The 25,955-nt window shown below is 43.6% G+C and overlaps 2 protein-coding genes across 4 annotated transcripts; both read right to left on the reverse strand.

Annotated features, from left to right (window-relative positions):
• Window positions 1-1,006: 1,006 nt before the first annotated feature.
• On the reverse strand, window positions 1,007-3,779 carry LOC143012675 (claudin-24). The gene is made up of 2 exons (XM_076165940.1): window positions 2,571-3,779; window positions 1,007-2,375 (listed from the first exon to the last, which is right to left on the reverse strand). The coding sequence occupies exons 1-2, from the start codon at window positions 2,759-2,761 to the stop codon at window positions 1,901-1,903; spliced, it is 666 nt and encodes a 221-aa protein (XP_076022055.1). The 5' UTR covers window positions 2,762-3,779; the 3' UTR covers window positions 1,007-1,900.
• A 159-nt stretch (window positions 3,780-3,938) lies between these two features.
• On the reverse strand, window positions 3,939-25,559 carry LOC143012674 (uncharacterized). Of its 3 annotated transcripts, XM_076165937.1 has the most exons (19): window positions 25,431-25,559; window positions 23,042-23,454; window positions 21,224-22,850; window positions 20,586-20,849; window positions 19,622-20,041; window positions 17,662-18,099; window positions 15,786-16,223; window positions 13,918-14,355; window positions 11,965-12,402; window positions 9,822-10,259; window positions 7,947-8,390; window positions 7,508-7,771; window positions 7,128-7,382; window positions 6,799-7,044; window positions 6,420-6,677; window positions 5,586-5,894; window positions 5,100-5,369; window positions 4,728-4,799; window positions 3,939-4,649 (listed from the first exon to the last, which is right to left on the reverse strand). In XM_076165937.1, the coding sequence occupies exons 2-19, from the start codon at window positions 23,406-23,408 to the stop codon at window positions 4,583-4,585; spliced, it is 7,053 nt and encodes a 2,350-aa protein (XP_076022052.1). In that variant the 5' UTR covers window positions 23,409-23,454; window positions 25,431-25,559; the 3' UTR covers window positions 3,939-4,582. The 3 variants fall into 3 exon arrangements, with proteins under 3 accessions (XP_076022052.1, XP_076022053.1, XP_076022054.1); XM_076165938.1 differs by lacking the exon at window positions 7,947-8,390; XM_076165939.1 differs by lacking the exons at window positions 20,586-20,849; window positions 21,224-22,850; window positions 23,042-23,454; window positions 25,431-25,559 and having other exon boundaries at window positions 3,948-4,649; window positions 17,662-18,188; window positions 19,622-19,707.
• Window positions 25,560-25,955: the final 396 nt, after the last annotated feature.

Below are 25,955 nucleotides of genomic sequence, written 5' to 3' on the forward strand. Positions count from 1 at the left end.
TGATACAGCAGCCGTTTCTCCAAAGAATCATTTGTCTACAGCTAGATTTGCTCACCAAACTGATTTACAATGAGACTCCTGCCTCCTGAAATATATTATCAAGGACATAACTGATGGATAATGTGCTGTGTATCATCATATATGTGATTAGAACTCCTGAAACTAGCATTAATTTGTTTTTTTGTATGGTTCTTGAGGTCTTCGAGGAGTATTTAGGAGTTTTTGGTCCTCGGGGACAGTCAGGGGACGTTCAGGGGACAGTCAGGGGACGTTCAGGGGACAGTCAGGGGACGTTCAGGGGACAGTCAGGGGAAGGTCAGGGGACAGTCAGGTGAGCAGATTGGGACAGGGGAATGTGGACGGGGTGAGATCCTTCCCCCTCCTGTGTCCCTGACCTGCTTCAGTGTCTTTGTGAATCCCCGCGTCTATCTTGCTTGGCAGGAGCAGCAGGTGAGTGACACACGTCAGGAAATATGTGTGTAAACAATTGGACAAACAATCCTGCTCCTGAGTGAGATGGACGTCCATTATTTGGGTGATTTTAAGCCTGCAAACATCGTGCGATCAGCCTCTTCGTTGGTTTACAGCTGGTGAGTCGCTGTTGGTTGCTTAGAAGCGACGTTTTGGAGTAAAATGGTTACAAGTGATTCTCTGTTGATTCAATTTGGGTTTAACCAAGGAGGATAAATGGAGGAAGGCTGTGATGTGGGCCAAACGTTCAGCCTTCCTGCTTGGACGGCAGCAGAAAGGCTAAAGCTACGGCGCCAACGTCACACCTCCACCCCGCCGTCAGGAAGGACGCCACCTAGGGGCGCCTTGTGGCTAGCTGTGCTGACGTGGCCGTCTGTCTGCACACAGGCAGTCACGCTAACATGAGGGCGGCTAGAATGAGCGCATTGTCAAAGCAACACAAAGGAAGCTTTGTTCAATGTTCACTGTTCTTTTTTATTTGTGATGTTTTCAATTTATTCCTGTAGTTTCAGGATTATTTCAGATTTTTCTCAGTTATCCCTGAATTTATGGCTCATTGTTGAGTTTTGGTGTTGCTTGTTTCTCACCTTGACCTTGTGTCAGCTGAACAATCAAACAAACACCAGTATCCCATATAGACATAGATATAAATGTATGTATGTGTTTTTTTAAACACATTATTTTATTTACACACTGCTCATCTTTACAATCATCAACATTCAATACATTCTTTTATATCGGTCAGAAAGTCATGTGAGCAGGATTGAAGATTAATCTGATTTTACACAAAAACGATCTAATGGGGAAGACAGATGGAAGTGACAAGAAATGGAAATGAAATGAAAGTTAAGGAAAGAAGGAAAGAAGAAGAGGAAAGGACAGAGGAAAGGACAAAGGAGGGAAGGAACTAAACAAAAAGCTAAAAGGTTTGTTCAGGGGAGAAACAGCCAATCAGCAATCAAACGGTCCAAAAATAAAAGTTCAAGTAAGAAAATAAAAAGTGTGTTTTCTTCGGAGAGCAGCAGTTTAAACAGCAGCGCGCTTCTCTTTGGCGTGTCCAGACAAAACAAATATGTAGCAAAGAGGAAAGAGGCCACACAGGAAGTGTCGAGGAAACGCAGCAGGTTGATTGATAAGTTGTGAGCCTCAATATGCCCTCCAAAGGTGATGGAGGTATTTGTTCTTGGTTCTAATCCCGCGTTAGCAGCAGCAGCAGCAGCAGCTCACATCAGGATTGGAGGGCTTCTTAGCCTTGGCAGAGGTATGCGTGCTCTCTGCCGTTTAGTCCGACATGTTATCATGATGATTAGTTACAAAAGCAAAAAAAAAAAGGAAAAAATATAGTTCAGCCTGTTTGTGGTGTCTGAGGTGAAGGGGTGTATGCGTGTTCAACCTCTGACCTCAGTGTTGGTAAACCCCTGGTCCAGTGTCAGACGTACTCACTTCTGGTCTTGCGTCTTGAGCTGCCCCTCGCCGTGGGAACAGGGACACGTGCGGGTGTGTTGCAGTTGTCGTTTTGCAGACACACACACGAGGAGAAGAGCAGCGCTCCGGCCACCAGGTGCAGAAAGCCCGCCGCCCAGCCGCAGAAGAGCGCGTCCCCAAACTCCCAGCGAGGAACCATCTCCGGCAAGTTCTTGTCGAAGAACCGAACCACGGTGAGGTGGGCGATGTAAGACACGGGTATGAGCCCCAGGATCCCGGCCAGGAAGCACAGCGCTGCGGCGACCATCTTCATCACCCTCTTACGCTTGATGTCCTCCAGCCTCCTGTCACAGCTGTTGACCATATACATGCCCGGGATGGCCAGCAGGAGGCTGAGCAGCCCGGTGGCCACTGTCACGCACATGAGGATCCGGGCCAGCGTGATGTCTGGAGGAAGCCCCAGCAGGCTGTTATAGGGCCTGGAGAGGAAGCCAAACAAGTTCATCCATATCAAACAATTACAGATGCAGCATCAAAAAGTGCCTCACAATTATGAAAACAGAATGAAAGTTTTTGAAATCGGTGGTGGGATAAATGCTCAAATTTGATTGTCATGACAAGGAAAGAAGACAATTTAGATGGACGGCTCATACCGAGTCTTCATCCAGCCCTACCTGCACTCCAGAGAGCCCAGTTCCTGGACCACGCAGGTCTCCCACAGGCCCAGCTCGTAGCTCTCAGTGGGGAGGAGGTCAGTGGAGAGGGTGAGCCAGGTGGACATCAGGGTGGTGGCCAAGGAGCAAAACCAGGCTGCCGTGGAAAAGAAAACCCCCACAAGCTCCAGAACACACACGCCTGGCTCCATGATGGCAAACTCCTCCCAGGACCTCAGGATTCCTGTCCTACTGATTCTCTGTCTCTTAAGTATCTGTCCTTTGTTACTCTTACTACGTCTCTAGGTTCTTGTGTTTCTCCGTCTGATTAGCCTGTTTTGTGGCTCCTGCAGCTTTTCCATGTTGTTCCTGCTTTCTACTCGTGTGTCTTTTGGTTTTCCATCTCCTGTCTGTCCCGTCTCTGCTTCTCCGTCCTCTTTACCTCCCTCGCTGTCAGGAGGGGCGGGCTCGTTGTCAGGTCATGATTCTGAACAGGAATATTCTGTTGGGGTCTTTAAGGGCTGCCAGCTTCAGCTCGGAATCAATAGAACTTGCTCAAACCGCACACACACACACGCACACGTACACACACACACACTTATATCATCTCAGGCTGAGAGCAGAGCTGTGTGTTGCCATGGTCCCTCCCCTCTGGCAGCTCGACTGGTCAGAGGAGAGAGAAAGTGAGGGGCAAACAACAGCATCATTCAGCTGTGCGACTTGTTAGACGCAGGATGTTGTTGAAACGCAGACAGGATGTTATCGGTGCTGGGATTTCTGTCACAGCACCCACTCTCTGAAAGGCTTTTGAAGTTAATGGCATTGCTCCCTCCGCTTCCCTGCTTTGTCTCTGCAGTTAACTGTGGGCCCCACGCGGTGTTACCAGGCAAAGAGAATATAAATAGAGCAGGCGGGATGATTTTACACGAGTGACGTCGCTGTTTAGGCCTCGTTAATGTCATTCAGTTTAAAAAGTTTGTCAAACTCTACGGTTTCCATCTCAACCAGGAGTGAGCCTGTGTAAAGACAGAATGGAGTTTGGTAACTTATTCCACCGCCTCGGGCCCACAGAGGAGACGTGTCTGGCAGGGATGGATCACACCAGTGGTTACTTAACTTTTTCTGCAATGTGTGGGTCTGTGTGTGTGTGTGTGTGAGAGAGGTGAGTGGATACTGAAAAGAATAACCTCTCCTCTCCTCTCTGTGGGTTGGTTGGGCTCCATCTAGTGGACGTTTTGCGTTCCGGCAATGTGAAGAAGCCCACATGACGTGAAAAATTCCTAGCAGACTCACAGACCCAAGAAGGCTGAAAGCTACAGAAGTGCTTAAAAACAGGAAGTGTCCAATCAGAGCCCTTTTTTTATAAGTTTTATTTTGGAGCTTTCAAACATCAAAAACTCAAAGCTCACTACAAAACAGCACATCCCAAAAAAAGAAATTAGAAAATATGAAAATTGCTACACTGTTGTTCGATCCCTCAACAGTGTGTATATATATATATGGATATGCGTACAGCAAGAATGATATAAAATACAACACTTACACACAATAGAATACAAAGGAAACATGAGTTTTGAAGTCGTAGAAAAGCAAACACAGATGCTGTTCCAGTACGTATAGTTCAGGGGTGGCCAATACCGAAAAAAATACCGAAAAAATCGAGCGGTCGATCGCGAAGGTAATGGAGGTAGATCGCATGGCATTGAAAAAAAAAGTTAGCCTATCGTTAAAAGTTAGTCGACACCGGCAACGGCACCGGCCACTTGATCACTCACAGTATCCCGCACTTGCCCCCTGGGACCGCCCCTTTCACATCTCCACAGCAGGGGGGCGCTAGAGGGCGTGGCCTGCATCACATGACCCACCTACTTTACTTTTGGAAGAGTCACAGAGCTACAGAGGAATGATACTGAGTCATTCATTGATTTTACAGTGCAAATTGAACAGAACCTTCAAGTTTCCACTTTTCTGCTGTTCTTTAAACATTTCTATTGGGAAACATTTGCACATGTTCCTCTGTTTTGATGATTGTTTCACCAAATCTCAAAGCGTTTGTCCTTCATGAAGGGTGTTTTGTCCATGATGTTATTGCCGAAAATTCTAAGAATCCAAAACAGAGAGTCAATACCAGATGAAACATTTGATATATGAATGATGTGTAGATGTCTTAAGGCTTACCGCACAGAATTAACGGAGACCAGAGGGAGTAATCTGTCAGTGGAAGCATCAGTGATCTTATTGTGACTCAGACTGTAACACAGAAAGTGAAAAAGGATGTAAAGTGTTAATTAAACAGTTAATTAAGAGATGGAAGGAATATTGATTCAATTTCAATTTGGATCTTTGGACTGTGGTTTCAGTTTGGACATACCAACGTGGACTCAACATGTGATGGACATTTTATATCTTCAATGATTTACTGTTATTAATAAACAAACACCAACTAATCAATTTACAATGAAAACCATATTATTGCAGCCTCAGATCTGTGTTGAAGTGTAAGGTGGCTTATCTAGACACAAACAGATGTGCCTGCAAAGTGAGACTCACTCCACCACTTCAGCTTTGTGCAGATGTGCGATCAGTGTGAGCAGCAGTTGGTCAGTGAGCTGACAGTGACTGACGTCCAGCTCTTTCAGCCCGTCACAGTAATCCAGCATGTGGGCCAACATTTCACAGGTCCTCTGATCCAGTGCCGTGTGGCTGACGTCCAGATTTCCACGCAGGGCTCCACACAGGGACTGAGCCCGTCTCACCGCGTCCCCCTCGCTGTGACCATGGACCAGGGACAGCAGCTGGAGGAGGCCAGCTTTGCCGATGCTAAAAGAGGATGAACATGACATTTATATAATTGACATTGACTTGATCAGATTATACTGAAACAAAAACTCAAATTCCTCAGTGGCCACATGGTGGCACCATTGGATCGGGATGGCTCTTGGATATTCTGCTAACAGACAAAACAAAAAGACCTCTGGTGGAGGGAGTGAACATGAATGTGAGCAGAGGTGATCCAGCATCTTCTTCCTCTCCCACCTAATGTGGACTTTGTCCAGGACAGGAAACAGCAGGTCCAGTCCACGGTCCTCCACCTCACAGTCAGTCAGGTTGAGCTGTGTGGTCCTGCTGCTGTGTGTCAGGACACTGGAGACGGCCAAGCAGTCTGCTGCCGTCACTCTCTCAGCCTCTCCCCGGTGCTGCTCTGTCAGCTCCACACAGGACGAGCAGGACAGATTCAGTTTGTGCTGCAGAGTCCTCAGCAGGCCTGCTGCAGCTGCCGCCCCCTGCTGGGCTTCACAGGCAGCACAGCAATGTAGGAAACGCAGCAGCAGCCCCCTGTCAACGCTGGGATGAGAATACAGAAATATGTATGAGAATATGGGGGCTGTAAAAATCTGAATCCTCATACCAGATATTAAGGTGAGTGAAAGTGGGAGTAGTGTGTAGTGTAACTTTCGATAAAAGAAAAAGATAGTTAATTAGTAAGTTAATTGAGGGACGTTAATATTTAAAAAAAACATAAAATGTTAAATAATTGTGTTGGTTTCTAAACTGAATGTAAGTGGTGCTATATTACAGAGAAACTAACTCTTATTTGTTTCTTGTTTATTTGTTTGTCGATGTGTTCAGGTGGGGTGAGGTGCGCGCGCGAAGGAAGACGAAAAGAGGCACGTAGAGGGTTAAAGGTCACCACTTTAACGGGAATTTAGCCAAAGTTTTGGTCAAGTTACTGTTCTAAACAGTTATTTGGTGAAGTTGGTGATGTTGTCGCCCGTGTCGAAGGAGTGTGTGTGACGCTTGTGGAGTTACACTGAAGAGAAAGCTGCTACTGACGAATGGGGTCACTGTTGGCCGAGTACAAGTACTGACCTGAGTTCAGAGACTCTCTCCAGTATGAAGAGGATGGATTGTATGGATCGTGGTGGTATGGAGGTCCACATCAGTTTGAGTTTAACTCCATCGCTGTGTTTGAGGGTGAAGAGCAGAGCATCACAGTCCAATGTGTCCAGTTCTCTGCAGTTCAGGTTGACCTCTTGGTCTAATGACCTTAGTACACTGGATGTACTTTCATGGAGTTGAAGTTTGAAGCTCTCATTGATAATAGACAACGTAAAGCTGGGACTGGGTCTGAAAGGATAAAGTATGGTTAAAATGGAAAGGTTGTTATGGTTACAGTCAGAGGTTGATCTAAGAATGAGCATGGTAATATTTCTGATGGAAAATAAGACAACAAAAATGTCATTACCACCTTTTGAATACAATCCTATCCAGAAAGGGAAGCAGATGCGTGAGCTCCTTCTCTAAGACACGGTTCTTCCTCAGGTTCACAGTGATGGCCTGAGTTGACTGCTGCAGCAAATACTGAAGACGGACCCAGTCCAAAGAAATGGAGGTCAGGTCTCTACCGACTTTACTCAAGAAACACTGAGTCAGGTTCTCATCCTGGATTTCATGTAGGAGTTCAAGTAACTGGTGTGAATCTGTTTCACTCAGTCTGATGAAACAAAACAAAAAAATACATAAAATAAGACAGTAATAAGATAATCAGTATGTACATTATACGTAGCTGACACTTACCTAATGGTAAGAGGACCATGGTGAAGCAGCAGGGTAATGAGATGACCCACAGGGACACGGCACTCGGTCAGGTCCAAACAATCCACTGTCCAGTACCTCAGCAGGGTTGCCATACGACTCGTGGCCTTCAACAACACGCTTTCTGATGATTGAGTTGTTTTTCCGACGAGAAAAAGCTTTCCCATTGCCAAAGGATTAGCAACTCTCCCTGTTCTTATCCATCGAAACAATAGACAAACCATGTGTGCAGAGAGTCTGAAAATCAAAGAAATAAGTCCAGAATTAAACAATAATCACCTGAACTGATGTATAAACTCTGATCTATAAACTGTGGATAGATGTTGGGAGGAAGAAGCAGAACATGATGTCATGCAACTTACCCAAGACTGTGTAGCTTTGAAGTATGACTAAAAAGAAGGGAGGCTCCTTTAACGCAAATCCTGCTTGGCGTGAGGATGAGATCCACCTTAGAGCCACAGAAACCAAGAACTTTGCCCACAGACCGGCAGGTTTTTGAACGTAACTTCCCTTCTAACAGCAGCCTGAAATCCAGCAGCTGCAGGAGAGAAGCAAGCTGCTTGGTCTCCTCTGTGGACGTCGCCCGGAAGGATTCACACACACACTGGAAGAACTTTGGATCACAGCTACAAATCAAATTTGAAACAGAACAGTTGAGTAAAAGAAGAAATCCATAGAAGTATTGTGTTTGAAGTTCATAAGAGATGAAATCATACAAACTCTAGAATGACAAATGTTGACTGTTGTTGTTGATAACCACAAACATGCTGTTTGTGTTTGGAATGTGTTTGACTCTCTCACCTGGGCTCTGAGATATAAGGCAGGCACTGCAGGAAACTCCTCACTTCACTCTCTTCAGCTGAACATCCACTCAGCTCCACTGCTTTCTTCTCTGGTTGGAGTTGCAGCACTTCCAGGAGGAGGGAGGACCTTCTCTCTGAGAGATCTATGATCCAGACTGCAGGACCTGACTGGAAAAGTGACTGTAATGCTGGACGGACTCTTCTGACTGTTGGGGTCTCATAGTCCTTCAGATGGAAGAACAGATCCAGGAGGAAAGTACTCTGATAGTATTCACCATCATCCTCATACTGCTGATCAAAGGGAAAGCTTTCATGACTGCACACTGATGATAACAGCTCCAGTGTCTTCTCTCCTGTTTGCTCCTCTCTCTCTGCTGCTCCACAAAAGAGCTTCACCAACAACTTGGCAGCGTCTTCATTTTCCCAGGTGTCTTCATCAAAGCTGGAATGATAAGAGACATGTTGAGATGACCTCATGTCTCCAGCATGAAGACAGCATTGCAGCACTGAGAGACACTTTGACCTAAATGCCTGGTTAGGAAAATAAGATGTGTCAGGGATGTGAAGTCAAAGTGTTTGAATCAAGCCAGGCTAGAAGCCAGGGCGGCCCCTCAGATCCTCTCACTGTAGCTCACGCAGCTTGACTCTCTATGTCCTGAAGCTGTGGAACAATCTCCCTGACCATCTGAGGGCAGCTGAAAATGTGGAGACTTTCAAACTGAAGCTTAACACCTACATCTTCTACCTGACAAACACCTGTGGGGTTTACTTTTAGCATTTTCATTGTTTTTACTGTTTTACTGTTTCATCGTAGCAACAATGTTTTCTATTCACTTTATTATTTTATTATATGAATTTACTTTAAAAAAATACATTTGAAAACCCTTTCAGGGGCATGTTTATATAACACAGACTTTATAAATAAAGTTTGATTGATTGATCTGGAGTGTGCTTGTAGGTCATTGTTCCGTCTCTCTGAGGTTCAATGTGAGGCAGTCATGAGTTCTTGCCCCTCATGGCTGTCAGAGCACTTTTTCATCTGATGTTAAATCTGTCAGATCCTCTCAGACTTTGTGCCAGAGCAGAGTTCCACAAGGAGGCGCTAACATGCAGGAGGATTCACATTCTTTACTTTCTTCTCTCTTCCTCATACAGAACTTTACACTCAAACACTCAGAATCCAACAGCAGCACATTTTAAATGAAGGAATCAAAATCCAGACTGTTTTCAGTGAACTAGTTCGACTTTGCTCTTGTGGGACAAAACCTGATGGTGGCTCCTAATCCTGCTCCTCAAGGATCTCAGCAATGTTTATTCTGCATCTCTCACAGCTCTACACACACCAGAGGAGCAACACCTGGTGTGTATCCAAACAAAATTTGGGAGGCACCAACTCTAGAAGTGAACACACTTGATGGAGCTCATCAGATGTGTGTAGAGCAGGAAGAGATGGAACAAACACAGTGCTGGAAAACTGGAGGACCAAGACTGAGAACCACTGCACTACAACACTGGAGACAGCTGTGTACATGGAGGTGCTGTGTGTTCATGGTGATACACCTGTGACCTGTTCAGGAGCCCCAAGTATTTCTCATGCAGTTCAGAAGAAGTAAAAATCAATTATGCTGCTGCTTGTGTCATTTAGGGCAAATATGGACTGGAATCAGCCAAATGTTTCAATGTGTGAAGTTAAAGAAGAAATCTATAGAAGTATTGTGTTTGAAGTTCATAAGAGATGAAATCATACAAACTCTAGAATGACACATGTTGACTGTTCTAAGAAAACCTGAGTCCCTCTGTCCTCGTCCCTGCACAGGGAGGTGGGTAGAGGAAATGGACACATGAATGGATGGAATGTGTTTGACTCTCTTACCTGAGCTCTGAGATATAAGGCAGGCACTGTAGGAAACTCCTCACTTCACTCTCTTCAGCTGAACATCTTTTCAGCTCCACTGCTTTCTTCTCTGGTTGGAGTTGCAGCACTTCCAGGAGGAGGGAGGACCTTCTCTCTGAGAGATCTATGATCCAGACTGCAGGACCTGACTGGAAAAGTGACTGTAATGCTGGACGGACTCTTCTGACTGTTGGGGTCTCATCGTCCTTCAGATGGAAGAACAGATCCAGGAGGAAAGTACTCTGATAGTATACATCATCATACTGCTGATGAAGAGGAAAGTCTTCATGACTGCACACTGATGATAACAGCTCCAGTGTCTTCTCTCCTGTTTGCTCCTCTCTCTCTGCTGCTCCACAAAAGAGCTTCACCAAAATCTTGGCAGCTTCTTGAGCTTTACAGATGTCTTTGTCAAAGCTGGAATGATAAGAGACATGTTGAGATGACCTCATGTCTCCAGCATGAAGACAGCATTGCAGTACTGAGAGACACTTTGACCTAAATGCCTGGTTAGGAAAATAAGATGTGTCAGAGATGTGAAGTCAAAGTGTTTGAATCAAGCCAGGCTAGAAGCCAGGGCGGCCCCTCAGATCCTCTCACTGTAGCTCACGCAGCTTGACTCTCTACGTCCTAAAGCTGTGGAACAATCTCCCTGACCATCTGAGGGCAGCTGGAAATGTGGACACTTTCAAACTGAAGCTTAACACCTACATCTTCTACCTGACAAACACCTGTGGGGTTTACTTTTAGCATTTTCATTTTGATTGTTTTTAATGTTTTACTGTTTCATCGTAGCAACAATGTTTTCTATTCACTTTATTATTTTATTATATGAATTTACTTTAAAAAAATACATTTTGAAAACCCTTTCAGGGGCATGTTTATATAACACAGACTTTATAAATAAAGTTAGATTGATTGATCTGGAGTGTGCTTGTAGGTCATTGTTCCGTCTCTCTGAGGTTCAATGTGAGGCAGTCATGAGTTCTTGCCCCTCATGGCTGTCAGAGCACTTTTTCATCTGATGTTAAATCTGTCAGATCCTCTCAGACTTTGTGCCAGAGCAGAGTTCCACAGGGAGGCGCTAACATGCAGGAGGATTCACATTCTTCACCTTCTACTCTCTTCCTCATATAGAACTTTACACTCAAACACTCAGAAGCCAACAGCAGCACATTTTAAATGAAGGAATCAAGATCCAGACTGTTTTCAGTGAACTAGTTCCACTTTGCACTTGTACATTACGAGCATTTGGCAGACGCTTTTATCCAAAGCGACTTACATTACATTACCACCCTACGCAGAGGGGGGAGCAATTGAGGGTTTCGGTGCCTTGCTCAGGGGCACCTTGGCAGGGACTCGAACCGGCAACCCTCCAGTTCCCAAGCGGAAGCTCTACCCACTGAGCTACTGCCTCTTGTGACACAAAACCTGGTGGTGGCTCCTAATCCTGCTCCTCAAGGATCTCAGCAATGTTTATTCTGCATCTCTCACAGCTCTACACACACCAGAGGAGCAACACCTGGTGTGTATCCAAACAAAATCCGGGAGGCACCAACTCTAGAAGTGAACACACTTGATGGAGCTCATCAGATGTGTGTAGAGCAGGAAGAGATGGAACAAACACAGTGCTGGAAAACTGGAGGACCAAGACTGAGAACCACTGCACTACAACACTGGAGACAGCTGTGTACATGGAGGTGCTGTGTGTTCATGGTGATACACCTGTGACCTGTTCAGGAGCCCCAAGTATTTCTCATGCAGTTCAGAAGAAGTAAAAATCAATTATGCTGCTGCTTGTGTCATTTAGGGCAAATATGGACTGGAATCAGCCAAATGTTTCAATGTGTGAAGTTAAAGAAGAAATCTATAGAAGTATTGTGTTTGAAGTTCATAAGAGATGAAATCATACAAACTCTAGAATGACACATGTTGACTGTTGTTGTTGATAACCACAAACATGCTGAGTCACTTTTACAACCTCAGAGGCTCTTTGACTGATGGCCTTGCTCACATGTGACTGTTCTAAGAAAACCTGAGTCCCTCTGTCCTCGTCCCTGCACAGGGAGGTGGGTAGAGGAAATGGACACATGAATGGATGGAATGTGTTTGACTCTCTTACCTGAGCTCTGAGATATAAGGCAGGCACTGTAGGAAACTCCTCACTTTACTCTCTTCAGCTGAACATCCTCTCAGCTTCACTGCTTTCTTCTTTGGTTGGAGTTGCAGCACTTCCAGGAGGAGGGAGGACCTTCTCTCTGAGAGATCTATGATCCAGACTGCAGGACCTGACTGGAAAAGTGACTGTAATGCTGGACGGACTCTTCTGACTGTTGGGGTCTCATCGTCCTTCAGATGGAAGAACAGATCCAGGAGGAAAGTACTCTGATAGTATACATCATCATACTGCTGATAAAGAGGAAAGCTTTCATGACTGCACACTGATGATAACAGCTCCAGTGTCTTCTCTCCTGTTTGCTCCTCTCTCTCTGCTGCTCCACAAAAGAGCTTCACCAAAATCTTGGCAGCTTCTTGAGCTTCACAGATGTCTTTGTCAAAGCTGGAATGATAAGAGACATGTTGAGATGACCTCATGTCTCCAGCATGAAGACAGCATTGCAGTACTGAGAGACACTTTGACCTAAATGCCTGGTTAGGAAAATAAGATGTGTCAGAGATGTGAAGTCAAAGTGTTTGAATCAAGCCAGGCTAGAAGCCAGGGCGGCCCCTCAGATCCTCTCACTGTAGCTCACGCAGCTTGACTCTCTACGTCCTGAAGCTGTGGAACAATCTCCCTGACCAGCTGAGGGCAGCTGGAAATGTGGAGACTTTCAAACTGAAGCTTAACACCTACATCTTCTACCTGACAAACACCTGTGGGGTTTACTTTTAGCATTTTCATTGTTTTTAATGTTTTACTGTTTCATCGTAGCAACAATGTTTTCTATTCACTTTATTATTTTATTATATGAATTTACTTTAAAAAAATACATTTGAAAACCCTTTCAGGGGCATGTTTATATAACACAGACTTTATAAATAAAGTTAGATTGATTGATCTGGAGTGTGCTTGTAGGTCATTGTTCCGTCTCTCTGAGGTTCAATGTGAGGCAGTCATGAGTTCTTGCCCCTTATGGCTGTCAGAGCACTTTTTCATTTGATGTTAAATCCGTCAGATCCTCTCAGACTTTGTGCCAGAGCAGAGTTCCACAGGGAGGCGCTAACATGCAGGAGGATTCACATTCTTTACTTTCTTCTCTCTTCCTCATATAGAACTTTACACTCAAACACTCAGAAGCCAACAGCAGCACATTTTAAATGAAGGAATCAAAATCCAGACTGTTTGCAGTGAACTAGTTCCACTTTGCTCTTATGGGACAAAACCTGATGGTGGCTCCTAATCCTGCTCCTCAAGGATCTCAGCAATGTTTATTCTGCATCTCTCACAGCTCTACACACACCAGAGGAGCAACACCTGGTGTGTATCCAAACAAAATCCGGGAGGCACCAACTCTAGAAGTGAACACACTTGATGGAGCTCATCAGATGTGTGTAGAGCAGGAAGAGATGGAACAAACACAGTGCTGGAAAACTGGAGGACCAAGACTGAGAACCACTGCACTACAACACTGGAGACAGCTGTGTACATGGAGGTGCTGTGTGTTCATGGTGATACACCTGTGACCTGTTCAGGAGCCCCAAGTATTTCTCATGCAGTTCAGAAGAAGTAAAAATCAATTATGCTGCTGCTTGTGTCATTTAGGGCAAATATGGACTGGAATCAGCCAAATGTTTCAATGTGTGAAGTTAAAGAAGAAATCTATAGAAGTATTGTGTTTGAAGTTCATAAGAGATGAAATCATACAAACTCTAGAATGACACATGTTGACTGTTGTTGTTGATAACCACAAACATGCTGAGTCACTTTTACAACCTCAGAGGCTCTTTGACTGATGGCCTTGCTCACATGTGACTGTTCTAAGAAAACCTGAGTCCCTCTGTCCTCGTCCCTGCACAGGGAGGTGGGTAGAGGAAATGGACACATGAATGGATGGAATGTGTTTGACTCTCTTACCTGAGCTCTGAGATATAAGGCAGGCACTGTAGGAAACTCCTCACTTTACTCTCTTCAGCTGAACATCCTCTCAGCTTCACTGCTTTCTTCTTTGGTTGGAGTTGCAGCACTTCCAGGAGGAGGGAGGACCTTCTCTCTGAGAGATCTATGATCCAGACTGCAGGACCTGACTGGAAAAGTGACTGTAATGCTGGACGGACTCTTCTGACTGTTGGGGTCTCATCGTCCTTCAGATGGAAGAACAGATCCAGGAGGAAAGTACTCTGATAGTATACATCATCATACTGCTGATAAAGAGGAAAGCTTTCATGACTGCACACTGATGATAACAGCTCCAGTGTCTTCTCTCCTGTTTGCTCCTCTCTCTCTGCTGCTCCACAAAAGAGCTTCACCAAAATCTTGGCAGCTTCTTGAGCTTCACAGATGTCTTTGTCAAAGCTGGAATGATAAGAGACATGTTGAGATGACCTCATGTCTCCAGCATGAAGACAGCATTGCAGTACTGAGAGACACTTTGACCTAAATGCCTGGTTAGGAAAATAAGATGTGTCAGAGATGTGAAGTCAAAGTGTTTGAATCAAGCCAGGCTAGAAGCCAGGGCGGCCCCTCAGATCCTCTCACTGTAGCTCACGCAGCTTGACTCTCTACGTCCTGAAGCTGTGGAACAATCTCCCTGACCAGCTGAGGGCAGCTGGAAATGTGGAGACTTTCAAACTGAAGCTTAACACCTACATCTTCTACCTGACAAACACCTGTGGGGTTTACTTTTAGCATTTTCATTGTTTTTAATGTTTTACTGTTTCATCGTAGCAACAATGTTTTCTATTCACTTTATTATTTTATTATATGAATTTACTTTAAAAAAATACATTTGAAAACCCTTTCAGGGGCATGTTTATATAACACAGACTTTATAAATAAAGTTAGATTGATTGATCTGGAGTGTGCTTGTAGGTCATTGTTCCTTCTCTCTGAGGTTCAATGTGAGGCAGTCATGAGTTCTTGACCCTTATGGCTGTCAGAGCACTTTTTCATTTGATGTTAAATCCGTCAGATCCTCTCAGACTTTGTGCCAGAGCAGAGTTCCACAGGGAGGCGCTAACATGCAGGAGGATTCACATTCTTTACTTTCTTCTCTCTTCCTCATATAGAACTTTACACTCAAACACTCAGAAGCCAACAGCAGCACATTTTAAATGAAGGAATCAAAATCCAGACTGTTTGCAGTGAACTAGTTCCACTTTGCTCTTATGGGACAAAACCTGATGGTGGCTCCTAATCCTGCTCCTCAAGGATCTCAGCAATGTTTATTCTGCATCTCTCACAGCTCTACACACACCAGAGGAGCAACACCTGGTGTGTATCCAAAAAAATCCGGGAGGCACCAACTCTAGAAGTGAACACACTTGATGGAGCTCATCAGATGTGTGTAGAGCAGGAAGAGATGGAACAAACACAGTGCTGGAAAACTGGAGGACCAAGACTGAGAACCACTGCACTACAACACTGGAGACAGCTGTGTACATGGAGGTGCTGTGTGTTCATGGTGATACACCTGTGACCTGTTCAGGAGCCCCAAGTATTTCTCATGCAGTTCAGAAGAAGTAAAAATCAATTATGCTGCTGCTTGTGTCATTTAGGGCAAATATGAACTGGAATCAGCCAAATGTTTCAATGTGTGAAGTTAAAGAAGAAATCTATAGAAGTATTGTGTTTGAAGTTCATAAGAGATGAAATCATACAAACTCTAGAATGACACATGTTGACTGTTCTAAGAAAACCTGAGTCCCTCTGTCCTCGTCCCTGCACAGGGAGGTGGGTAGAGGAAATGGACACATGAATGGATGGAATGTGTTTGGCTCTCTTACCTGAGCTCTGAGATATAAGGCAGGCACTGTAGGAAACTCCTCACTTCACTCTCTTCAGCTGAACATCTTTTCAGCTCCACTGCTTTCTTCTCTGGTTGGAGTTGCAGCACTTCCAGGAGGAGGGAGGACCTTCTCTCTGAGAGATCTATGATCCAGACTGCAGGACCTGACTGGAAAAGTGACTGTAATGCTGGACGGACTCTTCTGACTGTTGGGGTCTCATCGTCCTTCAGATGGAAGAACAGATCCAGGAGGAAAGTACTCTGATAGTATACATCATCATACTGCTGATGAAGAGGAAAGTCTTCATGACTGCACACTGATGATAACAGCTCCAGTGTCTTCTCTCCTGTTTGCTCCTCTCTCTCTGCTGCTCCACAAAAGAGCTTCACCAAAATCTTGGCAGCTTCTTGAGCTTTACAGATGTCTTTGTCAAAGCTGGAATGATAAGAGACATGTTGAGATGACCTCATGTCTCCAGCATGAAGACAGCATTGCAGTACTGAGAGACACTTTGACCTAAATGCCTGGTTAGGAAAATAAGATGTGTCAGAGATGTGAAGTCAAAGTGTTTGAATCAAGCCAGGCTAGAAGCCAGGGCGGCCCCTCAGATCCTCTCACTGTAGCTCACGCAGCTTGACTCTCTACGTCCTAAAGCTGTGGAACAATCTCCCTGACCATCTGAGGGCAGCTGGAAATGTGGACACTTTCAAACTGAAGCTTAACACCTACATCTTCTACCTGACAAACACCTGTGGGGTTTACTTTTAGCATTTTCATTTTGATTGTTTTTAATGTTTTACTGTTTCATCGTAGCAACAATGTTTTCTATTCACTTTATTATTTTATTATATGAATTTACTTTAAAAAAATACATTTTGAAAACCCTTTCAGGGGCATGTTTATATAACACAGACTTTATAAATAAAGTTAGATTGATTGATCTGGAGTGTGCTTGTAGGTCATTGTTCCGTCTCTCTGAGGTTCAATGTGAGGCAGTCATGAGTTCTTGCCCCTTATGGCTGTCAGAGCACTTTTTCATCTGATGTTAAATCTGTCAGATCCTCTCAGACTTTGTGCCAGAGCAGAGTTCCACAGGGAGGCGCTAACATGCAGGAGGATTCACATCCTTTATTTTCTTCTCTCTGCCTCATACAGAACTTTACACTCAAACACTCAGAATCCAACAGCAGCACATTTTAAATGAAGGAATCAAAATCCAGACTGTTTTCAGTGAACTAGTTCCACTTTGCTCTTATGGGACAAAACCTGATGGTGGCTCCTAATCCTGCTCCTCAAGGATCTCAGCAATGTTTATTCTGCATCTCTCACAGCTCTACACACACCAGAGGAGCAACACCTGGTGTGTATCCAAACAAAATCCGGGAGGCACCAACTCTAGAAGTGAACACACTTGATGGAGCTCATCAGATGTGTGTAGAGCAGGAAGAGATGGAACAAACACAGTGCTGGAAAACTGGAGGACCAAGACTGAGAACCACTGCACTACAACACTGGAGACAGCTGTGTACATGGAGGTGCTGTGTGTTCATGGTGATACACCTGTGACCTGTTCAGGAGCCCCAAGTATTTCTCATGCAGTTCAGAAGAAGTAAAAATCAATTATGCTGCTGCTTGTGTCATTTAGGGCAAATATGGACTGGAATCAGCCAAATGTTTCAATGTGTGAAGTTAAAGAAGAAATCTATAGAAGTATTGTGTTTGAAGTTCATAAGAGATGAAATCATACAAACTCTAGAATGACACATGTTGACTGTTCTAAGAAAACCTGAGTCCCTCTGTCCTCGTCCCTGCACAGGGAGGTGGGTAGAGGAAATGGACACATGAATGGATGGAATGTGTTTGACTCTCTTACCTGAGCTCTGAGATATAAGGCAGGCACTGTAGGAAACTCCTCACTTCACTCTCTTCAGCTGAACATCTTTTCAGCTCCACTGCTTTCTTCTCTGGTTGGAGTTGCAGCACTTCCAGGAGGAGGGAGGACCTTCTCTCTGAGAGATCTATGATCCAGACTGCAGGACCTGACTGGAAAAGTGACTGTAATGCTGGACGGACTCTTCTGACTGTTGGGGTCTCATCGTCCTTCAGATGGAAGAACAGATCCAGGAGGAAAGTACTCTGATAGTATACATCATCATACTGCTGATGAAGAGGAAAGTCTTCATGACTGCACACTGATGATAACAGCTCCAGTGTCTTCTCTCCTGTTTGCTCCTCTCTCTCTGCTGCTCCACAAAAGAGCTTCACCAAAATCTTGGCAGCTTCTTGAGCTTTACAGATGTCTTTGTCAAAGCTGGAATGATAAGAGACATGTTGAGATGACCTCATGTCTCCAGCATGAAGACAGCATTGCAGTACTGAGAGACACTTTGACCTAAATGCCTGGTTAGGAAAATAAGATGTGTCAGAGATGTGAAGTCAAAGTGTTTGAATCAAGCCAGGCTAGAAGCCAGGGCGGCCCCTCAGATCCTCTCACTGTCGCTCACGCAGCTTGACTCTCTATGTCCTAAAGCTGTGGAACAATCTCCCTGACCATCTGAGGGCAGCTGGAAATGTGGACACTTTCAAACTGAAGCTTAACACCTACATCTTCTACCTGACAAACACCTGTGGGGTTTACTTTTAGCATTTTCATTTTGATTGTTTTTAATGTTTTACTGTTTCATCGTAGCAACAATGTTTTCTATTCACTTTATTATTTTATTATATGAATTTACTTTAAAAAAATACATTTTGAAAACCCTTTCAGTGGCATGTTTATATAACACAGACTTTATAAATAAAGTTAGATTGATTGATCTGGAGTGTGCTTGTAGGTCATTGTTCCGTCTCTCTGAGGTTCAATGTGAGGCAGTCATGAGTTCTTGCCCCTCATGGCTGTCAGAGCACTTTTTCATCTGATGTTAAATCTGTCAGATCCTCTCAGACTTTGTGCCAGAGCAGAGTTCCACAGGGAGGCGCTAACATGCAGGAGGATTCACATTCTTCACCTTCTACTCTCTTCCTCATATAGAACTTTACACTCAAACACTCAGAAGCCAACAGCAGCACATTTTAAATGAAGGAATCAAGATCCAGACTGTTTTCAGTGAACTAGTTCCACTTTGCTCTTGTGACACAAAACCTGGTGGTGGCTCCTAATCCTGCTCCTCAAGGATCTCAGCAATGTTTATTCTGCATCTCTCACAGCTCTACACACACCAGAGGAGCAACACCTGGTGTGTATCCAAACAAAATCCGGGAGGCACCAACTCTAGAAGTGAACACACTTGATGGAGCTCATCAGATGTGTGTAGAGCAGGAAGAGATGGAACAAACACAGTGCTGGAAAACTGGAGGACCAAGACTGAGAACCACTGCACTACAACACTGGAGACAGCTGTGTACATGGAGGTGCTGTGTGTTCATGGTGACACACCTGTGACCTGTTCAGGAGCCCCAAGTATTTCTCATGCAGTTCAGAAGAAGTAAAAATCAATTATGCTGCTGCTTGTGTCATTTAGGGCAAATATGGACTGGAATCAGCCAAATGTTTCAATGTGTGAAGTTAAAGAAGAAATCTATAGAAGTATTGTGTTTGAAGTTCATAAGAGATGAAATCATACAAACTCTAGAATGACACATGTTGACTGTTGTTGTTGATAACCACAAACATGCTGAGTCACTTTTACAACCTCAGAGGCTCTTTGACTGATGGCCTTGCTCACATGTGACTGTTCTAAGAAAACCTGAGTCCCTCTGTCCTCGTCCCTGCACAGGGAGGTGGGTAGAGGAAATGGACACATGAATGGATGGAATGTGTTTGACTCTCTTACCTGAGCTCTGAGATATAAGGCAGGCACTGTAGGAAACTCCTCACTTCACTCTCTTCAGCTGAACATCCTTTCAGCTTCACTGCTTTCTTCTCTGGTTGGAGTTGCAGCACTTCCAGGAGGAGGGAGGACCTTCTCTCTGAGAGATCTATGATCCAGACTGTTGACTGGAATAATGGTTTCAGCATTGGAATGACACTGAGGCACCCCTGACTCTTGATATGCTGATAAAAATCAAGAAAGATGTCACAGCTCCTAATGTTGACTGAGCATAATGACAGCATTTTCACAACATTTTCAACATTTCCTGTTTGCATTACTGCTTTGAGACATAAATGTAGGAACAGCTCCTTCTCTTCAAGCTCCAGTGTCTTTCGGTTTTGTGTCTGATCCAGCAAACTTCCAACTCTGGAGGTCCTGAAGCTGTGGGACAATAAATAGTTATAGTTCATTGCTGTCTGATTATGTCCAACCGGAGTGTGTGTGTGTGTGTGTGTGTGTGTGTGTGTGTGTGTGTGTGTTTGTGTGTGTGTGTGTGTGTGTGTGTGTGTCCAGTTAAAGCAAATTTTTCCTTCAATGAAAGAAGAAAATTGTAATTTTCTACTTCAGTATCTAATACTTTAAGAGTAGTGGACAATATCAAACTAGCACCTACCGGTACTATTTGAATATTCAAAAACTTATGTAGGTTGGTTTTCAGTACAAAATAAAGTTTCAGAGAAAAAGTTTTTGCTAGCAAAGTAGGTTGACCGAAATTGGTACTGGAAGTATGTAGAAGTAATAAATACTATGTAACTCAGCCTCATATGTTGTGTTTAATCCCTGTTCATGCTGTTCTATCTGCTTGCTCCTGAAAATTAACAGAAGCCTTTCATTACTCAGGGCCAGCTCTAGTCAACACCCAATGTTTTTGCAATAGATAATACCATTCCACTACAAAAAAGACAAAGAACAGAAGTAAACAAACCGGAGTGAGTTGATGTTTGGCAAACACTTTAACAGGGTATCGCTCAGACTTTGGCAGACAGCAGCTTTCTGGTCCGAGTGGAGGCAGACGTGTATCTTCTCAGAACTGCACTGCAGGAGTTCTGCAGCTCTTTCAAATAACCGTCTTGTACCATTGAGAGGAAGATACAACTGGTTCCTGTGATGGCCAAGCATGGTGATGGAGTCCATGTTTGCCTCACTGAGAAGGAACCATTTCCACAGTTGCTGTAACAAAGACTCACACCTAAGATAAGAGACATAATAACAGATAGCTTTCCTTATTATACCAGAATTACATCAGATTAATTTATTTCAGAACACTTTACAATTAATCATTAGTATCTCTCGCTAGACTGATATATGTAAGTTGGCAGCTATGCGAAAAGAAGCTTATCATTTATATGTTTGCTACATTTCAACCTCACTTTTCTGCATTCGTGTTTTTCCAGTTTTAGCATCAGTCTGACTCGCTCAGTGTATATTTAGGAGCTATGAAATGTAGGAAGATTATTTAATCAAATAACACCTAGAACAATGTTGAGTATTAAGCATGAGGTCATTATTTGGTGGAAAGCTTGACAAGCCAAGTAGATAATGCACCCTGCTCTCCATGCTCACCCATACATCTGGACATTCTGGAGGCATCCAAACAATAGTTGAAGTCCTTGTTCTGATACCACTGCATCCTCAAAGTTCAGATATATTTGCCTCTCCTTAGACTGACTGACTACATAGGACACAGCACAGCAATGGTGAGGATCAAGACTCTGTCCATTCAGATCCAGACGATAGCCCTGTTTGTCCAGCAGGTCGAGACAGGCTTCAGGACATTGAGACTCATAGAGGCACTGGCAGATGAACAGCATGTCAATGTCCGGCCCACAGTCCTCTGGATTCATGGGATTCGGCAACATCTCTACCAATATTTTGAAGAACCAGTGAGATGTACCCTTGATCTGCTCAGCTGGAATCAAACACTTCAGCAAATCACAGTTGTTCTCATCCAGCAGTCCACAAATGAAGAGGACCAAATGCTTCATGTGTTCCGTCTCCGCTCTGAGGCACTGCTGAAGAACACTTCTGATTTGATCTGGATTCATCAAGAGCCACAGTGCTGCAAAAAACTCCTGCATTGTGTAGTGAAGAAATGCAGATGAGGTTGTCCATGCAGTGGGTGAAACTTGAACTTCAAGTGTCTTCAGGAAGGAAGAATGAAAACTGACGTCTTTTGTCAAGTTCACAGCTTTTGCTTGAGTTGCCAAAAAAGCAACTTTAGACAATTGCTGTATTTCATTACGGTGGTCTGTAATGAAGGAATCCAGATGACTTCTTGTTTTGTTACAGTCCCTTCTCATGCAGAAACGTAGGATATGGATGTAGATTTCAGTGATTGTACATGGAGGCTTTTCTGGGCTCTCAAAAGAGAAGGAGGCAACCACCATCAGTGCATACATTGGGACATGGCAAAGACTGACCAACTCCAAGTTCTTCAAAACCTTGTTTAATTGTTCGGTGCTGAGCATGTTGGATAAGTAAGTGTTGATGTCCTTTTCACTGAAGCCTTTTATTTCCACTCTGAGAGAATCCCAATCCGAGAGGAAGTCTTCTGACTCCAACTCAGGTCTGCATGATATGATGATTTTTGCATCAGGTAGAAGGTCTTTATTGATAAATCCCTGTACCACCGATGAAGAAGACTCTGTGACTCCATCAAAAAAGATGGTCACTGCATCAGAGTTCCTCTTGATATCCTGTAAGACCTCCTCTTTGCCTTGGTCTGGTTCAAGGAACACATTGAAAAGAAGCTGCTCCAAGCTCATCCCCTCTGTGATGTGGGATGTTTCTCTCATGTCAAAGTAAAACATGTAATCTAGTTCCCTGTCATCTTTTTCTGCCCAGAGCTTCAACATTTGATGGACTGTTGCTGTCTTTCCAATACCTGGCTTACCAACCAAGAGGATCTTTTTCTCAGTTGTTTTGAGGAGGTCATTGAGAGAAAATTCTTCTTTATTAGGGATGTATGACTTCAGCTTTTTCAGGCGGGTCTTCTTGCTTTTCTTGCTTTTTAAGTTTTTCAATTTCGATGCGGTGACCTTTCCTTGTGTGTCTAATACAAGTGGCGTGTACGACAGCTTGGTGTTCTCTTTGTTGGAAAAGTAAACTTTGCTTTGCTTCCATACATTTTCTGATATCTTCTGAGCTTTTGACTTCAGCTTTGCCTGGTATCGGCAGCACGGTTTGGAGCCTGGAAGAACAGCAAGTGAAAAAAATTACAACAATTGACTGTATTTCCTTTGTGATGAATTAATAATAGCATTCTTTGATTGGTTTAACGACAGTGCAACTTGTTAAAATATAATCATTATTTCAGGAGTAACTAGTAGTAGTAGAGGCTCATATAGTACAGTGTTGTGCAGTACAGTGTTTGTAAAATACCTTTTAAGAAGTTTTTATCAATGTCAATGTCCTCGTCCTTGAATGGAAAGCAGCTGATCAAGGATTTCAAGTCGGTGCAGTCAGTAGAAGTTGAATCTTTGTCTTTTAAGGTCCTCCTCCTTGTCAGGTAAATAATCTTGAGGCACTCATAGCAGGCGTACTCGCCCTTCTGCGTCACTGCGTTCAGGATGCTTCTGCTTTTGTCATAGTCATCAGGCTCTACCTCTATTTTACTCACCTCCTCCTTATTAAAAACTCTTTTCTGACACAGGTAATCCGCAATAATGGAGAGATTCGTTAAATTTTCCACCAGGGAGCATCTGGCATTATTAAGGAACTCAGACGCGGATTGTTTCGAACTAGCCATGTCCCCTTACATGTGTTTGTTCTGCAGGCAGGGCACATTAGATGATCTGGAGAACAAAATATCAGGGTCAATTAAATTGAAATAGCACAAGCAGGCATACATGCAGTAAAGTACATGTAATAATGGAGAGATGTCAGAGCGAAGGGACTGCCCCATTGAGGCGCCCGGGAGCAATTTGGGGTTAGGTGCCTTGCTCAAGGGCACCTTGGCAGTGCTCATGAGATGTACTGGCAGCTCTCCAGCTACCAGTCCACCTTCCATAGTTTTTGGTTCGCACTGGACTTGAACCAGCGACCCTTTGGTTCTCTAGCCAAGTATAAGTTTAAGATAAGTCAAAAAGAGGATACATTTAAAGCTCAACGGCTCAAAGATATTAAAATAACATAGTTAAAACATGTTTTAAAAAGAGACTCAATGTTTAAACCTTTGGAAAAACAGTGGACATTATAACAGTGGTTATAAAAAAAAGTTTGACATTGTTTTAAAACGGTTTATCATATATTACTTTGTTCGGTTTTGGACAAGAGTGGTTATCCCAGCCGGTCTCCGCCCTGTACCTGTGGACGCCGCGGGGTTCTGCTCATTAACTTGAAGGCGCAGAGGAGGAGAACACGAACACCGCCTATATGGAGGACTAAAAGTGCCAAAATTAAATAAATAAAACATTTAATTATTTCAGTGCACATTTAATTATTTCATAGTTCGCTGTAACACCGAACTATGAAATAATTAAATGTGCACTGAAATAATTAAATGTTTTTTTTTTTTTAATTGTATGACTTGTTTTATTTAATCAATTATTTCACATTTAATGACACATTTAATTAATTATTGACACATTTTATTAATTATTGACACTTTTAATTAATTATTTTATGGCGTATTTATTTATTTAATTTTGGCACTGCTAGTCCTCCATACGCCTAGGCCAGGGGTCAGGAACCTTTCTGACTGGGAGAGCCATGAAAGCCAAATATTTCTAAATATATTTCATTGAGAGTCATATAGTATTTTTAACGTATAATAAATTAAATATGTCTTACTTTTAATGCGACTTCTGGTGCTGCATGGTTTTTATGGCGTTTATGTCCTTAATTTGTGTTTCCTCGACTTGATTTGCCATCATGATGCTACGATCGTGCACAGTTCTTGCTGACAGGGGCATGTCTTTTATTCGTTTGATTATCTTGTCTTTATTTGGGAAGTCATCAAACAGTTCATTGGCCACATCAAGCATGAATGTTTTGGCATACTCGCAATCTGTGAATACCTTTCCATTCCTTACTATTGCCAAAGCACTCGCAAAGCTAGCGGAATTCCCGTCACCTTGCTTGGTCCACACACGTAGTTGCTGCTGACCCGTCTGCACTCTCCGCTAAAGCTCCTCGCATGCCCTTTTCCTGCTGTCCCCCGCTGGATATTTCGATGCAAATGAAGCATGGTGCGTATCGAAGTGCCGCTTTATATTTGACCGTTTCATCGATGCAATTTTATCATTGCATATTAGACATACCGCAGATCCTGCTCTCTCCACAAATGCAAATTCCTCTGTCCACGCAGCCTGAAATGCACGGTAATCATCGTCTTTTTTTCTTTTTGCCATCTTTTCCGTTACAAGGGTTGAAGCGGATAAACTAGTTGGCTATCTGATAAATTTGATTTCTTCACCTTTACAATGACCCGGACATGCTCGCGAGCCATTGGTTCCCGACCCGACCCACGGGTGACCCGTGACCCGTGAAATTGATCTTCAAAACTAATTTCTGTTTACTTTAAAATGACACAGTATTATTAAGAAATATCACAAGTATTTTAAAATCAGTTCCAAACTGATTTTTTTTTTTTCAACTCAAAATTGTCTGGGAGCCATATGCCGTCACCGGAAGAGCCATATATGGCTCGCGAGCCATAGGTTCCCGACCGCTGGCCTAGGCCCCGGGGCTATTCAGGCCCGCAGACCCCCTTTGACTGGCCCACACTGACACACACTTCCTGACACACTTTACTTCCCTAAACACGTACCTGAAGGACACAAAGTTGAGCTCCTCCGTGTGCTGATTAAAAGTTTGCCATCCATTTGCCTTAATTCCCATAAACATTACACATCCTTGCTCTCTTCGCTGTGGGAGCAGCTCGACTGCACGCAGACTCCCCGGAAATCATAATTACTTTCGGTTTTTTGTTTTACTTCCTCCTAAATGCCACAAGAGAGCGCCAAAAGACAAGAAGGCGCAGCTGTCAGCAAGGCTTTTAAGTTCTGGGTCTCAGTTTTATTATTAAGTTTGGTCTCTTCTGTCAAGACAGAACTTTTTTCCGTTTGATTCCCAAAGTGTGTAACTTTGGCTGTATATACTGATGTGCGTGCGTGTTGATAAGTTCTGTCCCTGAGACTGAAGTATATAATTACGTTTCCCATCATCTGAGCACAGCGGCTCAAAACACAAACTAGCTTTATTGTTATTTATTTTTCTAGAATCTAGAATCTAGAATCTATAATTTTATTTGTATTTTTTATTCTGTCTGTTTCGGCTGCGTCATATCTGTGCG

Source organism: Genypterus blacodes, unplaced genomic scaffold, assembly GCF_046128005.1.
Source record: "Genypterus blacodes isolate CSIRO-AG114 ecotype Tasmania unplaced genomic scaffold, CSIRO-AGI_Gbla_v1 ptg000152l_1, whole genome shotgun sequence".
Taxonomy (NCBI): Eukaryota; Metazoa; Chordata; class Actinopteri; order Ophidiiformes; family Ophidiidae; genus Genypterus; species Genypterus blacodes.

Bases quoted from the DNA above. Each gene is read 5' to 3' on its own strand.
- LOC143012675 (XM_076165940.1), bottom strand. From the start codon at position 2,761: ATGGAGCCAGGCGTGTGTGTTCTGGAGCTTGTGGGGGTTTTCTTTTCC. The intron at 2,376-2,570 runs GTAGGGCTGGAT...CTTCCTCTCCAG, and splicing joins CTGGGCTCTCTGGAGTGCAG to GCCCTATAACAGCCTGCTGG.
- LOC143012674 (XM_076165937.1), bottom strand. From the start codon at position 23,408: ATGGCTAGTTCGAAACAATCCGCGTCTGAGTTCCTTAATAATGCCAGA. The intron at 20,042-20,585 runs GTTTGTTTACTT...ATTGTCCCACAG, and splicing joins CCAAACATCAACTCACTCCG to CTTCAGGACCTCCAGAGTTG. The intron at 6,678-6,798 runs GTGGTAATGACA...TTATCCTTTCAG, and splicing joins GATAGGATTGTATTCAAAAG to ACCCAGTCCCAGCTTTACGT.